The sequence below is a fragment of the Morchella importuna genome (genome assembly GCF_003444635.1).
Source record: "Morchella importuna strain M04M26 chromosome Unknown Morimp01GS045, whole genome shotgun sequence".
Lineage (NCBI taxonomy): Eukaryota > Fungi > Ascomycota > Pezizomycetes > Pezizales > Morchellaceae > Morchella > Morchella importuna.
This window is the reverse complement of record NW_025763442.1, coordinates 322,810-336,595: the sequence shown is the minus strand read 5'-3', so window position 1 is coordinate 336,595 and position 13,786 is coordinate 322,810. Positions and strand designations below refer to the sequence as shown.

The following is a 13,786-nucleotide window of genomic DNA, read 5'->3' as shown; positions in this document are numbered from 1 at the left end:
CGAGGCTGGTTATTGCAATAGTACACGAGCCAACGATCAACCCCATCATGAGGTGTATCAATCACTGGCCCCCGGAACTCTGCATCCTTTATTCACAAGTCCCGTCCTCAGACTTTCCCTTCCAGTCCAGGAACGAGACAGACTCACCTTACCCAACCATCTACTCTCTACTATCTACACTACACTCTAACTACACTAACTATTTACACTATCTACCACCGCTCTCCTTGCTCTCCTTCTCGTCCTCCTTCCGCTCCTTCACTCCCTCCACGCCCTTCCCCCAATTCCCCGCCCTCCTCCCCCATCTCACAACACTCCAAAAATGCTCTCCCCCAAACCTAGGCGGTTCCTGTGGGTGCTTCCGAAACGGACTAAACACCACCCCCTCCCTCTCATGCGTCCCTCCCACATCCCCCTTCTCTACCCCCCCTATCTCCCCACCCACCTTCTTCTCCACCACCTGTCCCACACTCCCCTCCCACCCCCTCTGAAGCAGCGGCGGCCGCCACACAACCCCACCCCACCACCCCTCCCCCGTCACCTCCCACAACCGACTCACCGCCCTCCTCCACGCAAACCTCTCATCCTCCCCCGTCCACGCCGCCGCATCCGCAAAATCCGGCGCCTTCCCACCCACCCCCGCCGCCTCTGACCTCCCTGTATCATCATACGCGACAATATTCGGCCGAAACGGCGCCGTGAGGTCCTGGTGCGCCTCTGCATACACCTCGGCGCTCAGCGGGTCTGCGTCGCCCGACATATCCCACTCTGCTGCGGCGGTAGTCTGCTCCGCGGGCACAGTGTCGGGGAAGAACAGCTCGTCGATGCGCTCCGCGGAGGTGCGGATGGCGAGGCGGACGCCGGACTCGTACACGGCGTCGAGGAGGGTGATGAAGCGGCGAGCCTCGTTCTTGAGGGTGCTGTGTGTGAGCGGGGGATGTCGGTGATGAAGAGGGTGTGGTAGTGGGAGGTGAGGGTGATGTAGTCTGCTGGTCCCAGCGGGGCGGCGCACAGCTCGGTGAAGGTGAAGAGGGCGATGCCGGAGTGGGAGTGCGGGATGGGGAGGGTGCGGGTGTAGATTGTGAGGGAGGTGGGGGTGAAGGTGGGGGAGGTGGGGGAGGTGGGGGAGGTGGCGGCGAGTGCGGTGGCGATGGCGGCGTCCCAGGAGGTGGTGGGGGTGGCGGTGGTGAAGTAGTAGGCGGGCTGCTTGCCCGGGGTCTCTGGCCCTGCCTCGGGCTCCGCAGTGGTTTCTGTTTCTGTGCTTGCGCCTTCGCCGGCGAAGCCCACGCGCCACCAGTTTCGTCCTCTAGCTTCCCTGCGCCAGTCTTTGCTCCCGCCCATATCCCAAAACTGACACCGCCTTCCCAGCGCCTTCAGAAAGCCCTCAAACTCACGCTCCCTCCCGGCCCCCGCCCCTGGACCAGGTCCTCCGCGCGGCGATTCGAGCTACCCACCAGCACGCCGCCCATCCCCCAGAAGCCGACCAGCAAACCACTAACCAGCTTCGCGGCAGCCCTATCCGGCATCTGGAACTCGTCCAGAAACAGCACAGGGCTCTCAATCACCGTTGCACGCGCAAGCCGCAGGAGGGAGTACTCGTTCTCCTCTCCGGGGAGGGCGCGGGTGCGGCGCATGGCCTCGAGCGAGGAGATGATGTGCAGCATGAAGGCGTGGAAGTGCCATCGCTTTTTCGACGCCGTGGGGAGCGAGTGGTAGAGGAGGTCGAGGAGCATGCTTTTTCCGGTGCCGACCTCGCCGCTGAGGAGGAGGCCCTGGGGCGTGTCAAGCTCGAGGGCGTGGTCGGCGGTGGTGAGGACGCGGATGAGGTTTTTGGCGTCGCGGTTTTGGCTGGTGAGTTGGAGGTGGGGGAGGAAGCGGCGTGGTGGGGGGGCGGGGGCGGGGTCGAGCGCGCGGGCGAGGGAGTGCAGGCGCGTGTTGAGGTGGGTGGGGGGCGTGTAGTCGAGGAGGCGCTCGTAGACGGATTGGAGGATGAGGGCGGCGCGGTGCTGGTGCGGGTCGGGGAGGAGGCGGGAGGTGGCGAGATGCGTGCGGTAGAGGTGGAGGGGGTTGGTGATTGTAAGGGAGGACGAGGACGAGGTGGGCGGCATTGTTGTGAGCTGTGGGGGGAGCTAGAGAGGCATGTAAATAGGAATTGATGGCTGGATAGGCGTCTCCGTAGAATGCAGGACTGGCGAGAGCGGATGTATTTGACCTGTGTGGTTTGTAGTTCTCAGTTATGAAAGAAAGATGGAGTATTCAGTATGCCAGAGAAACCTGTGACGAGAGTTCATGATATGCAGAGCTCAGTCCCTCTTCTCCTCGATGCAGATGCAGGGACAGACCGAGATGAGGCAGAAGCTGCTCCAGTTGAATGTAACGGTGAAAAGACCCCGCTCCAGCTTGGATGCGGCGATGGACAGAACTCGAGGTGTTTGGGAAGAGAAAATCCCCGCTGCAGATTCCGCGATGAGGCCAGATTCGGATGAGGCCAGATTCGGGTGACGTCGCCACTGAAGATGGCCCAAGCTCTCAGTTGCGCTAACCATTTTCATAAGTGGCGGGTCTTGGCAGCTACTATTTGCACCGGAAGCAGTCGACTAATCAAATATATGGGATCAATGATAGCCAGCACCGGAAATAAGGGATCAATGATGGCTTGCACCAGAAGTACGGGATCAATGATAACACACACAGCAAATATCTTATTCTCGATGCACCACGAAGGGTATTTGAGGTGATCACACCATGGGAGGCTCGTGATCACAAACACATTCACAGGTGGTAGTAAGCTGGCACTGTCGCTTGGGGTAATGTTACCAGTAGGTGGATGGAATTAGTCGACAGTTCGCGATCGTGGTTTTGCTATTATGAATACATGTAGGTAATAGTGATAACTACGAGTCCCAACCAGACAATAGATGAGCAGGGCGACTGCGAGTGCTCCTAGGGAACGAGACTGTGGCAGTATCGATAAACAACACGAGGGCTACATGAATCCTAGCATTAGTCGTGGCTTGAGAACGATGGCAAGAGGGGGGGGGCTATTTGGCTTTGGGAGTGGAGTGGGTTAGTGCCCGGGCCTCTTGCGTGTGCTTCGTAAATTCTATGCAATTACCTACAGATATGTACATGTATGTAGCTGCATATCCCCCGCTCTTACATCAATGCCCAGGCAGCTAGCATGCTCTCCGGTAGTAAAAATTCCCCGCTCTTGCATATCAATGCCCAGAAAAGACCTACTACCCGGCGGCGAAAACTATCCCTCTTACACGCCAGTGCCCAGCAAAACCAGCACTACCAGGCGGCGAAAAATCCAAGTCCAAGCCGTTTCCCCCCTCACCCGTCTCTATGTATCCTCTCGTAATTATACCACCTGTTCTTATCCCCGCCCCCCGGAGTATATAAGGCCCAGGATCTTCCGCCCAATCTCTTTCTTTCCTTTACATCTTTATCATCGCAGTTGCCCAACCTCTGGATTTCATCCAAGTTAATTAAACCTCCTTTTTTTTCAATATCGGCATCTCTCTGTCTTGCAAGCAGCATGCTTGAAGCCTCTCTCCAGTGTGAGCCATGAGGCTGTGGCGGGATTGGGGCCGCCCCCCTCCCAAGTGTCATCCTATACCAAGTGTTGGTTCTTTGGTCGCACTACAGCGGAGGTGAGATGTAAGTTTTTCCCTCTCCATTTTTCATTTTCGTTTGTCGGGTTTTGACTGAGTTTGGGTTATCTAGATTGTTTCAGTGCCCTGTAGTGCCTATCGGGGGGCCTCGGCGGGAAGCGGTGGGAATGGTGGATGAAATGAGCAGAATCCCCCATTGTGTCCCGCTGGCTGGTATGTGTAACCTATCTATCTCCTGTGTTTTCATCAAAATGTTCCTTTCCTCGATTCTTCCCCTTTTTCGTTATTCCTCCGTACACATCCCTATGACTTCACTTAGTACTTGAATTCTAGAGCTAATATATCATCTATCACACAGCTCATTCACCTATTCTCCCGTCGTGGTGGGTGTTATGGGTGAGATGTCGGCATAGTCTCGTGGGGGCTTTTGGTGAAACCCATACTGGTACAAAAGACCCTCTTCAATTCCTTATTTTTCTTTTTCTTTTTGATTTTCTTTTTCGTTTTCACGAGCTAATTTATATAGGGCGTGGAATCTCTTCCCGCCCCGCTCTCGATGGGTGTTGTCCGGCCTCTCCGCCAATCAAACACCCTCAACAAAGTGTTTTCTTGTTTAAATGCATGTTGGGGGGAGTCATGCGATCAAATTTACTCTGGTTTGTTTTCCAATTCTAGCTTAATCTTTTCACAAGCTAATTTATATAGGGTGTGGAATCTCTTCCAACCCCGTTATTGACGGGTGTTCTCCGGCCCTCTGCCAATCCAATACCCTTCATAGGGTGTTGGACCGCTGACACGCATTCGATTGTCAGACTGGTGGACACTTCCATTGGTATCCACGGATACTCGTTCCTCGAGGAAAGCACCGCGTAAGAGATCTTCCTTTACTTGTATAATCCAATCTCTATTTAAATTACTAATTGGTATATAGATCGGTGCTACTGGTTGCCCCCGGCCATCACTGATCTTCCCGTTGCACCTGCAACACTACCTCCAGATTTGGGCCCTCCGGAGGGGATATCGGTAAGAATTCTTATTTAGATTTTTCATTTCTGAAAAAAAACCAACTAACTGCTTTGTGGGTAAATTTGTTTCAAAGCCAGAATGAAAAGAAGGCTGCATTTTCCGATCGAGCGATACAATTGGTACATTGTTTGCCAATGAAATGAGGCGCAATTCGCCTTCGGGCCTTTCTTTACCAACGGCTCTCGAAACTCGTCATGCCCCCCACCAAGAAAAATGCGGGACAAGTAGGTGGCTCTTGGTAAGTTACACTCAACTGACCGGCCTTGTTTGAAGATTCTCTTACTGATATCCTTGGTTTCTAGATCTTGTCCATTGCCCGCGGCCGCCTAAGGTACATCTGAGACATTGTCTCCCGCCCTGCTCCCCTCTACCCAGCACATCAAGGAGAAGAAACACTCAAAGCCTTTCCAGATGTCGGTCCAGCGCGCACCAGAGATCCTAGTCAGCAAAGCATTCTGCTGGGTCTTTCCCTTAGAGGAAAGCTCTATTAAGGGACTTACCCCGAGAGCCATCCAATCATCCTCGGTTCTTGGCTCCCCTGTCCAGAGGGACTAATCGCTGTGACTATTCTTGGCCCGAGTGATAGGCGCGCCCTCAAGTTATACTATCACGATTTCGATGTCAGACCTGTGGCAAGGGCCTTAAAACAAGATATTTTATGCAGAAACACCAGATTGGTGTTCATGATGCAGAGGAATAAGACCTGTGGTCAGGCCTTTAAAACAAGATATTTCATGCAGAAGCATATTGGGGTTCATGATGGAGAGGGACAAGATGCAACCTCCAACAAAGGAAAGCAGCTGGGAAAGAGGTGGAGACCATAGAAGGCCCACTTTCCTTTTTCTGACTTTATTAGTTAAGGAGCAACCGAGCTTACCGACGATTTGCTTCTTTTTCTCGTGGGAGCGAACAAGCTATTTGACAATTTGCAATAGCCCTTGCTTGTTTGTATATTAATTAATAATCAGCAGTTTTCTTTTCTTCAATACTTGCTCTTTCGTGATGTGATTAAAAAAATATCCAACTTTGAATATTCCGGATCCGAGTGAGATATTATGATTTTGTTCCCTCTAGATCTAGCTAGCTCTCTGTAATTCCGCACCACCTCGTAAATGTAGAAATAGGGCATTGCGACATCGGTTATTTATGGAATTACTCATGTATAAGGGATGACTCATAGAAGGAACAGGGATTCAGACAAGGCTTAGTGTCAGGGATTATGTAATCAGGGGATCACGTGGTATTAGAATATCTGTATATATAGAGCTCTCAAACACCCACATTGTCGCTGGAACTTTAGCGGCGCAATAGTATCTTCTTCGCACTACAAATACATCCTCCCTCAAGGTCACGTGTTCAAACTACATTTAAGTCATTTTCTCCCACACTCCGAACTTCAGGTTATGAGCCCGGATTTTGCCAATTAAAATCCGCACAACACTCGCCACATTCGGTTAACTCAATTACACTTCATACAACATCATGTCTGACGCTGGTGAATCATCCAAGGCCGTGGAGGTTAAGTCCTCAGACAACACGAGTCCCAGTAACATTCGCATCAAGTTTGATGGACTCCCAAAATTAAAGGGACAATCCAACTATCAAACTTGGGCGTCTGCCTGGAGGATTACATTCGATGCAGCAGACTGGTGGGAAGCATTGAGCATCGAAAACCCCTCAGAAGATGACACAGACCTCACCAAGGCCGAAATCAAAAAGGCCCGAAAACAAATGCACAGCCTTCTCATCGGAGCTGTAGCCGAAGACATACAACCAACAGTCGTCTCCGCCGAAAATGCATACCACGCATGGAAGGCGCTCAAAGACCTCTACGATCGCGTATCACCAAACACGACGATCACCCTCCTCAGCCGTGTTCTAGACACGAAGATGCAAGACAACGGTAACTTAACCGAGCATCTCGAGACCTTCAACACGAACTGGAACACTCTCAAAACCAGGTGTCAGAGCGGCGACCACAAACTCGCTCAGGCCCTGCTACCCCTCACCAAATCCAACGAAGCAATGGCAGCATTCCTACTTGCCTCACTGCCAAAGTCGATGAGCAACGTCGTCGATAACATCCAGACCAAACAGGATGTTACATACGAAGATGTACGCCAACGGCTACAAAACCTACAAGAGGAAACCCCTCCCACTGGCAACAACAGGGTACTTCATACCAGGAGTACCCCAACACCAAACGGCAAGGAATGCACCTGGTGCAAGAAACGGAATAACCCGTACCAGGGCCACGAGTACAAGGAGTGTAGAAAGCTCAAAGAACAGAACAAGACAAGGGATTCAAACAGAAGGAGACCAGGCAGAGATAACTCAGCGTCGGTAGTTATCAACGAATCATCCACAACAGTATGCATGGTACGCACCGATACTTCACCCTCTCTGCCCCTTACCTGGATCCTTGATTCTGGAGCTACTTCTCACGTAACACCTTTCAAAGACCAACTCTTCAACATCCGTCCTCACACCAGCACAGTCCGAACAGCCGACGGCACCATCCACGCTGTCACCGGATTGGGAAGCGCTAGTTTCGAATGCTACCTTCCCAATGGAGATAGATCCACCGTTGTCCTCACCGACGTGCTGCTGGTCCCAACCATGGGAAATGTGGGATTGGTCTCAGAAACAATACTCGACGAAAAGGGGTTTAGAACAGAGTCAGGAGGAGGAAACAAATTGGTCACGAAAGAAAAGAAAGGAATAATTTGGGCGAAATTGGATAAGGGACTTTGGAATGTACAAGTAGTTAGCAATACAGTTCGCTTGACCACTTACTCTGAATGGCATCAAGCACTAGGCCACCCTGCGACACTAGAAAACTTGTACGAAGACATCCATAAGCTACCCCCCAAACCAGAAACATTCCATTGCAGTCAATGCGCACTATCAAAAAGTGTGCACAAGAAACCTGCACCAATTAGTACAAGATCCCAGCGAGCATTCGAACTAATCCACTCTGACCTATCTGGAAAATTCGGCACACAATCGCAAGGAAAAGCCCTGTACTATATGTCCTTCATTGACGACTATACCCGCTTCGCCTGGATATATCTGCTAAAACAGAAAGACGATGCGATAAAAGCCATCAAAGACTACGTCACGAAAATCGAGAAACAGTACAATACAACAATACTGAGATTTAGAACAGACGGTGGTGGTGAATACGTCAACAAGGACACAATGGATTACTTCAACCTACAAGGAATAGTCCACGAACAGACTCCCCCATACACTCCTGAATCAAATGGAGTTGCAGAACGATTTAACAGGACGATAACAACAATGGTCAGGTGAATGATCATGGACCATCCTAAATCGTTATGGGGTGAAGCATACTCAACCGCTGTCTACCTCAAAAATAGGCTACCCCACAGTACGCTAAAGGGAAAGACCCCCTTCGAAGCCCTGAAAGGTTCAAAGCCGAGTATCCAACACCTTCAACCATTCGGAAAGAAATGCTATGTCCACATCCCAGAAAACTCTAGGCCAGCAGGAAGCAAACTAGCACCCCGAGCACACGAAGGAATCATCGTCGGATACTCAGACAGTACCAAACATTACCGCACCTGGATAGGATCACAAAATAGGTTAGTTGTAAGTCGAGATGTCACATTCCCCCCTCCTGAATCAGGGGAAGTCTCCGTGGAACTCGACTACACCCCTATCCTGAAACCAGAAGCGGCACCTGCACCGACAGACGACGGATATGAATCAGAAGACAGGCCTGATCAAGAACCCGAATCGTCAGCACTCGAAGAAGACCTTGAAACAGACGCAAGTAGACTGGGGGCCGGGCTTACGAGGCCCACTCCTGGACGTCACCTCGAACAAAGTAATAAACAGGAAGCTAATCAGGAAAACACAGAAACACCTCCCCCGGAACCACCAAGGAAATCGAAACCTTGGAAACCAACAACCGAAAAGGAGAAAGAATCTGAAGTCCCGCATCCTGTCACAACAAGAAGATCGAATCGCATCCATGAAAGAACGGAGAAACAAGGAGCACTTGATATCGAAGGGAAAAGGAAGGAAATCCGACTGAAAATATCGGAATTAGGAACCACCTATGACAAGGAGGTATCAGAGATACTAGCCGATGAAGATATGGACGAACAAACCAAGCAACTAGCAATGGAAGCAGCCAGTCTAGACCACAAAAAGGACAAAGCAAAGCTCCAAAGTCAGTACGACAACCTGGATTCCACCATACATCGGGTACACCTAGTAACTGAACCTACCACCTTCAATCAAGCAATGAAAAGCGATGATCAACACCTATGGAAGAAGGCAATACAGACAGAGAAAGACGCCCTCGACAAGGCCCACACCTGGGACATTGTCGACAGACCAACTAACCGAGCAGTAGTCAGAGGAAAATGGGTATTTAAGGTAAAACACAACGCGGACGGAACAATCGAAAGATACAAAGCTAGATACGTCGCCAAAGGCTTCACCCAAGTACAGTATCAAGACTATGATGAAACCTTCGCCCCCGTTGCCCGATACGATTCCCTAAGACTCCTACTTGCACTAGCCGCACACAACGGTTGGATACCACAACAAATGGACGTCAAGTCAGCCTTCCTATATGGTATACTTAAGGAGGAAATCTACATGGAACTACCTGAAGGCTACAGGCAGGACCACAAGGTTTGTAAACTTCGAAAATGCATATATGGACTAAAACAATCACCCCGTGAATGGTACGCTTGCCTAGCAGACTCCCTTCAACGGAAAGGATTTGTCCCAGCCAAATTCGACCCATGTGTCTTCATACATAAGAAACACCAACTATACATATCGGTGTATGTTGACGACATCATGATATTCGGACCCGACTCCCCATTCAGAAACGAAATCAGACAACTACTTAAGGCAGATTTCGAATGTACGGATCTCGGTAATGCGAAATTCCTACTGGGAATAGAAATAACGGTATCAAAGAACGGTATCACGTTGTCACAACTAGCATACATCAACAAAATCCTAGACAAATTTGGAATGAATAACTGCAAACCAGTTGGGACACCACTCGAACCAAATCTGAGTCTTCGTAAAGGAGAACCAGAAGATCAAATCGAGAAACCAACTGAGTATCAATCCATAATTGGATCACTCATGTACGTCAGCATAGCAACCAGACCTGATATCACCCATACCGTTACTGCCCTCTCTCAGTACTCCTCATGCCCAACTGAGGACCACCTACGAGCAGCCAAACGAACTCTCCGATACCTCAACGGAACCAAAGACTGGAACCTGTTCTACCCGAAAGGAAACACTAGAACACTCGATGGTTTCTCAGACAGTTCCTACGCTTCAGACTTAGATGACAGAAAATCGTTCTCAGGATACGTGTTCAGACTAGGAAAATCAGCCATAAGCTGGAGAAGCCGGAAGCAGAAATCAGTCGCAGTCTCAACAACAGAAGCCGAATATATGGCTCTGTCCCTAACAGCTCGACAACTGGTATGGATTCGCAACGCCTTATGCGAACTCCAACAACAATACCAATACAACATCCACGCCGACAACACAGGGTCCATCGAACTCTGTCGGAACCCACGTATCCACGACCGGTCCAAACACATCGACGTTCACTATCACTACACACGTGAACAACTCGAAGCCGAAACCTTCAAACTCCTCTATGTCCCAACCGAAGACAATGTTGCAGACATAATGACCAAAGGACTACCGAAACCAGCTCACCAAAAATTGTCAGAATTGATACGATGTGGCAAGTGAGGGGAAGTGTAGAAATAGGGCATTGCGACATCGGTTATTTATGGAATTACTCATGTATAAGGGATGACTCATAGAAGGAACAGGGATTCAGACAAGGCTTAGTGTCAGGGATTATGTAATCAGGGGATCACGTGGTATTAGAATATCTGTATATATAGAGCTCTCAAACACCCACATTGTCGCTGGAACTTTAGCGGCGCAATAGTATCTTCTTCGCACTACAAACACATCCTCCCTCAAGGTCACGTGTTCAAACTACATTTAAGTCATTTTCTCCCACACTCCGAACTTCAGTAAATACCGTCTCAATCTCTTAACCAAAAAAAACGAAGAAAAATGCACTTTAATCTCGGATATCTCTATCTTAGGAGGCTACCAACGTATATTTTTAAGGCTAGAATAACGCTTTTTTTTTCATATTAAACCACCGACGTGGTTTTTCCCATTCTTGATAACAACATCCTGCATCCCAATCATTGACCTTCTCCGGCCACAGACCAGGAGCTCGACGTTGTACAGACCAGCAACCCTACAATTCATCCCATAAACCTCCCACCCACCACTATCCTTCAAGCCCCCCAAAAACGCAACCTCCCCACCCCAACTCTCCAATCTAACAATAATGCCAACCCCCACCCCCATCTACCACTTCTTCTTCCTGCTTTTCCTACTCCTCTTCATCGTCGCCCCCGCTACCCCCACCCCAGCACGCCCAAAACACCTAGGCAAGAAATGGTGCAAGATTCCCGAGGAGTTCTGCACCACGCACGAGGGTACCATCTTCCCCTCCTCCCCACTCGTCTTTGGCTCTTTTATCGCAGGAACAGAGGGAATACGCTGACAAGATGGGCTGAGCAATAACAGATGACGGCGAGAGAGCATGCTACATGCCACTCGGCATGCGCTGCGAGAGGTCTGGTGAGATTGTGGATGTGACGGAGACTGTTTTTGAGACTGGTACTGTCCTTTTCTACTTTGCCTAGAGAGGGGTACTGGTAGATGGGTTTTATTGGATGATGCTGATGTGGATGTGGTGTGGTGTGGATAGTTACTGTTACGATGCCGTATGATGCGGCGGTGGAGACGCAGGTGGGATATTGGGGGTATGATATCGATGAGCATGGTAACCCTATGAAGGCTCCTGAGGATACACCAAGTGGGTCTTCCTGGTTTGATAGGGGGTTCAGTTTGCCTTTCGAGATAGCTAGCTAACCCTCTTTCTCTAGGAAATAAAACCAAAAGAGCACTAGCCACAAACCCAGACACCGAATCCCCAAAGCCAAAGCCCCATCCCGACGCCCAACACCAGTCACCAGATAGCCTCCTCCCCCGTGCAGCAGCAGCAGAAACCATTACCTCCAGATTTGACTTCACGACCCGAGCACCGGCCGCGTTGTTTCGTGAGTTCATGGGCGATTTTGCTGCCCAGGCTAGTGCTACGGCGAGGCCTACAGTGCAGTTTGAGAGACTGCCGGAGCTGGTCATTGAGGATGTACAGGGGGGGGATGGGGGGGGTGGAGTTCATGGGGGGTTTAAAAGGTATATCATGGGGGAGGAGGAGCCATATGGAGATTATGAGCATGATGATGGTTATGACAGTGGTGATGACGGTGATAGTGATGATGACGGTATAAACCCCCCAATTCATAACCTCTCACCTACACTTCCATCAGAGCTAACATTACTACACCCCACAGAAACCCCCAAAACCCCCACCCCCACCCACCTCCCGCCCAAAACCATCTGGGCCAACAAACCCATCCTCGAAGTCAGCTGTGTCGTGCGCGCGCGCCTACTCTGGGACGACTTCAAGATCACCTGGGGCCCCGCATGGAAGGACGACACCGGGTGCAGGCGCCTCTTCACCGCCATGGACAAGCGCGGCCTCGTCACGGGCTACAAGTGCGGCCAGTTTGCGGACCCCGCGACGAACTCGTTCCATATGGAGGCGAGGGGACATCGACCGAGGTTTCCGAAGAGTCTGGTGGCGGATGCGATTAGAGAGGGGTTTGGGAATGTAGGTTTTCATTTACGAGTAGTTGGAGTTGGGGTTTTTTTTCATATAGGGAGAGGCTAATATGATGGTACGGTAGGAGAATACGCTTTATTATCGCGGGTATGAGAACGCGTTGCTGTGTGAGAGGAATAAGGATGGATGGTTTTCGAAGACGTGATGGGCTGGAGAGTCCATACGGGATTTTCGGAATTAATTAGTACTAGAGTGATAGCTGAGGGTTTGTTAATTGGGGTACATGTAGCTCCGCTGTTTGAGATTGAACGTTGCTGTTTTTTGACTGGCAGGTTTGGTTTTAGAACTTAAATGTTGTGAGCGGGCGAGGAAACAAGATTCAGTGGTGTAGTGGTATCACGGGCGCTTGCCATCTCTTCGATGATTTGCGCCCGACCCGGGTTCGATTCCCGGCTGATTCAGCTTTTTTGTTCCTCTCTGATGCTCAGTGAGTCGGGATGAGAAACTCTTCCTTTTTCTTCTTTATTTGACTTCTAATATTTATCATTAGTGTAGATCCTCCCGTCTTCTGGACTTGTTTTGCGTCTAGTCTTGGGCGTAAACTACAATTCCCTTTGGCTTCACCTCACAGCGTGCATCACGGTTTTACTACTGGAGAGCAAATCCCTCGACGATGCTAGGAATAGGAGCGTCCTCACTGAAGGCAATGCTTCAATTCGATTTACACGGACTCACACGGTCGCCCTTATCAAAATAACATTATCCGGAAAAAAAGCCTTCCTGACAAAATCCCACTCTTCCTACAATGAAAAAAAGAAAATGAAAAAAAAAAATGAAAAAAATTGATAGCACAACCATGGTGTCACAGGCATCGTTCTCCGTGGCGCAATTGGCTAGCGCGTTCGACTGTTAGGATGCAATCGAGAGGTTGACAGTTCAAGCCTGTCCGGGGAAGATTTTTTTTTTCCCCCTCCTTTTTTCACTGCTTTCACTCGGAGGTTGCCGTGGTGTTGGGGTTGGTGCGTAATTGATTAGATTAGATTAGATGGTTGTGGTATGGCTTTTGGTGCGCGCTAGCTAGGATTTATGACCTGTGCTTAGGCAGGCTGCTTGGATACTGTGTTGTGTTTGGAAACCGCTGTGTTGGTGTTGGGTGGGTTGGAGTGGAAAGGGCGTTTTTTGATATGTGGGCACGATGGGTAACCTCTAGTGATTTTAACGGGTACTAGGTTATCGCTGGAATTGACGTTATAACGCTATCTGATAGTATTTGGCCGTATGATAACTGTTTATAAGCTACTACAGCTAACCACTTATGAGTACTACGTACTACTTGCGTACTTCTTAACATCTTCCCCCCAGCTAGCAGTGAGCAGCCTCTATAAGGTACAATACCACCCCTCCC

General features: G+C 50.0%; 3 protein-coding genes across 3 annotated transcripts; 1 reads left to right on the top strand and 2 right to left on the bottom strand.

The window, feature by feature from the left end:
* Window positions 1-208: 208 nt before the first annotated feature.
* LAJ45_10428 (uncharacterized protein) lies at window positions 209-2,108 on the bottom strand (the record flags this gene model as incomplete). The annotated part of the gene is made up of 3 exons (XM_046119953.1): window positions 209-920; window positions 1,013-1,446; window positions 1,500-2,108. The coding sequence occupies 3 exons, from the start codon at window positions 2,106-2,108 to the stop codon at window positions 209-211; spliced, it is 1,755 nt and encodes a 584-aa protein (XP_045966931.1).
* A 148-nt stretch (window positions 2,109-2,256) lies between these two features.
* Window positions 2,257-2,546, bottom strand: LAJ45_10427 (uncharacterized protein; the record flags this gene model as incomplete). The annotated part of the gene is made up of 2 exons (XM_046119952.1): window positions 2,257-2,274; window positions 2,343-2,546. The coding sequence occupies 2 exons, from the start codon at window positions 2,544-2,546 to the stop codon at window positions 2,257-2,259; spliced, it is 222 nt and encodes a 73-aa protein (XP_045966930.1).
* An 8,488-nt stretch (window positions 2,547-11,034) lies between these two features.
* On the top strand, window positions 11,035-12,586 carry LAJ45_10426 (uncharacterized protein; the record flags this gene model as incomplete). Its single annotated transcript, XM_046119951.1, has 6 exons — window positions 11,035-11,185; window positions 11,277-11,369; window positions 11,461-11,568; window positions 11,639-12,040; window positions 12,110-12,429; window positions 12,506-12,586. The coding sequence occupies 6 exons, from the start codon at window positions 11,035-11,037 to the stop codon at window positions 12,584-12,586; spliced, it is 1,155 nt and encodes a 384-aa protein (XP_045966929.1).
* Between the last annotated feature and the right edge of the window lie 1,200 nt (window positions 12,587-13,786).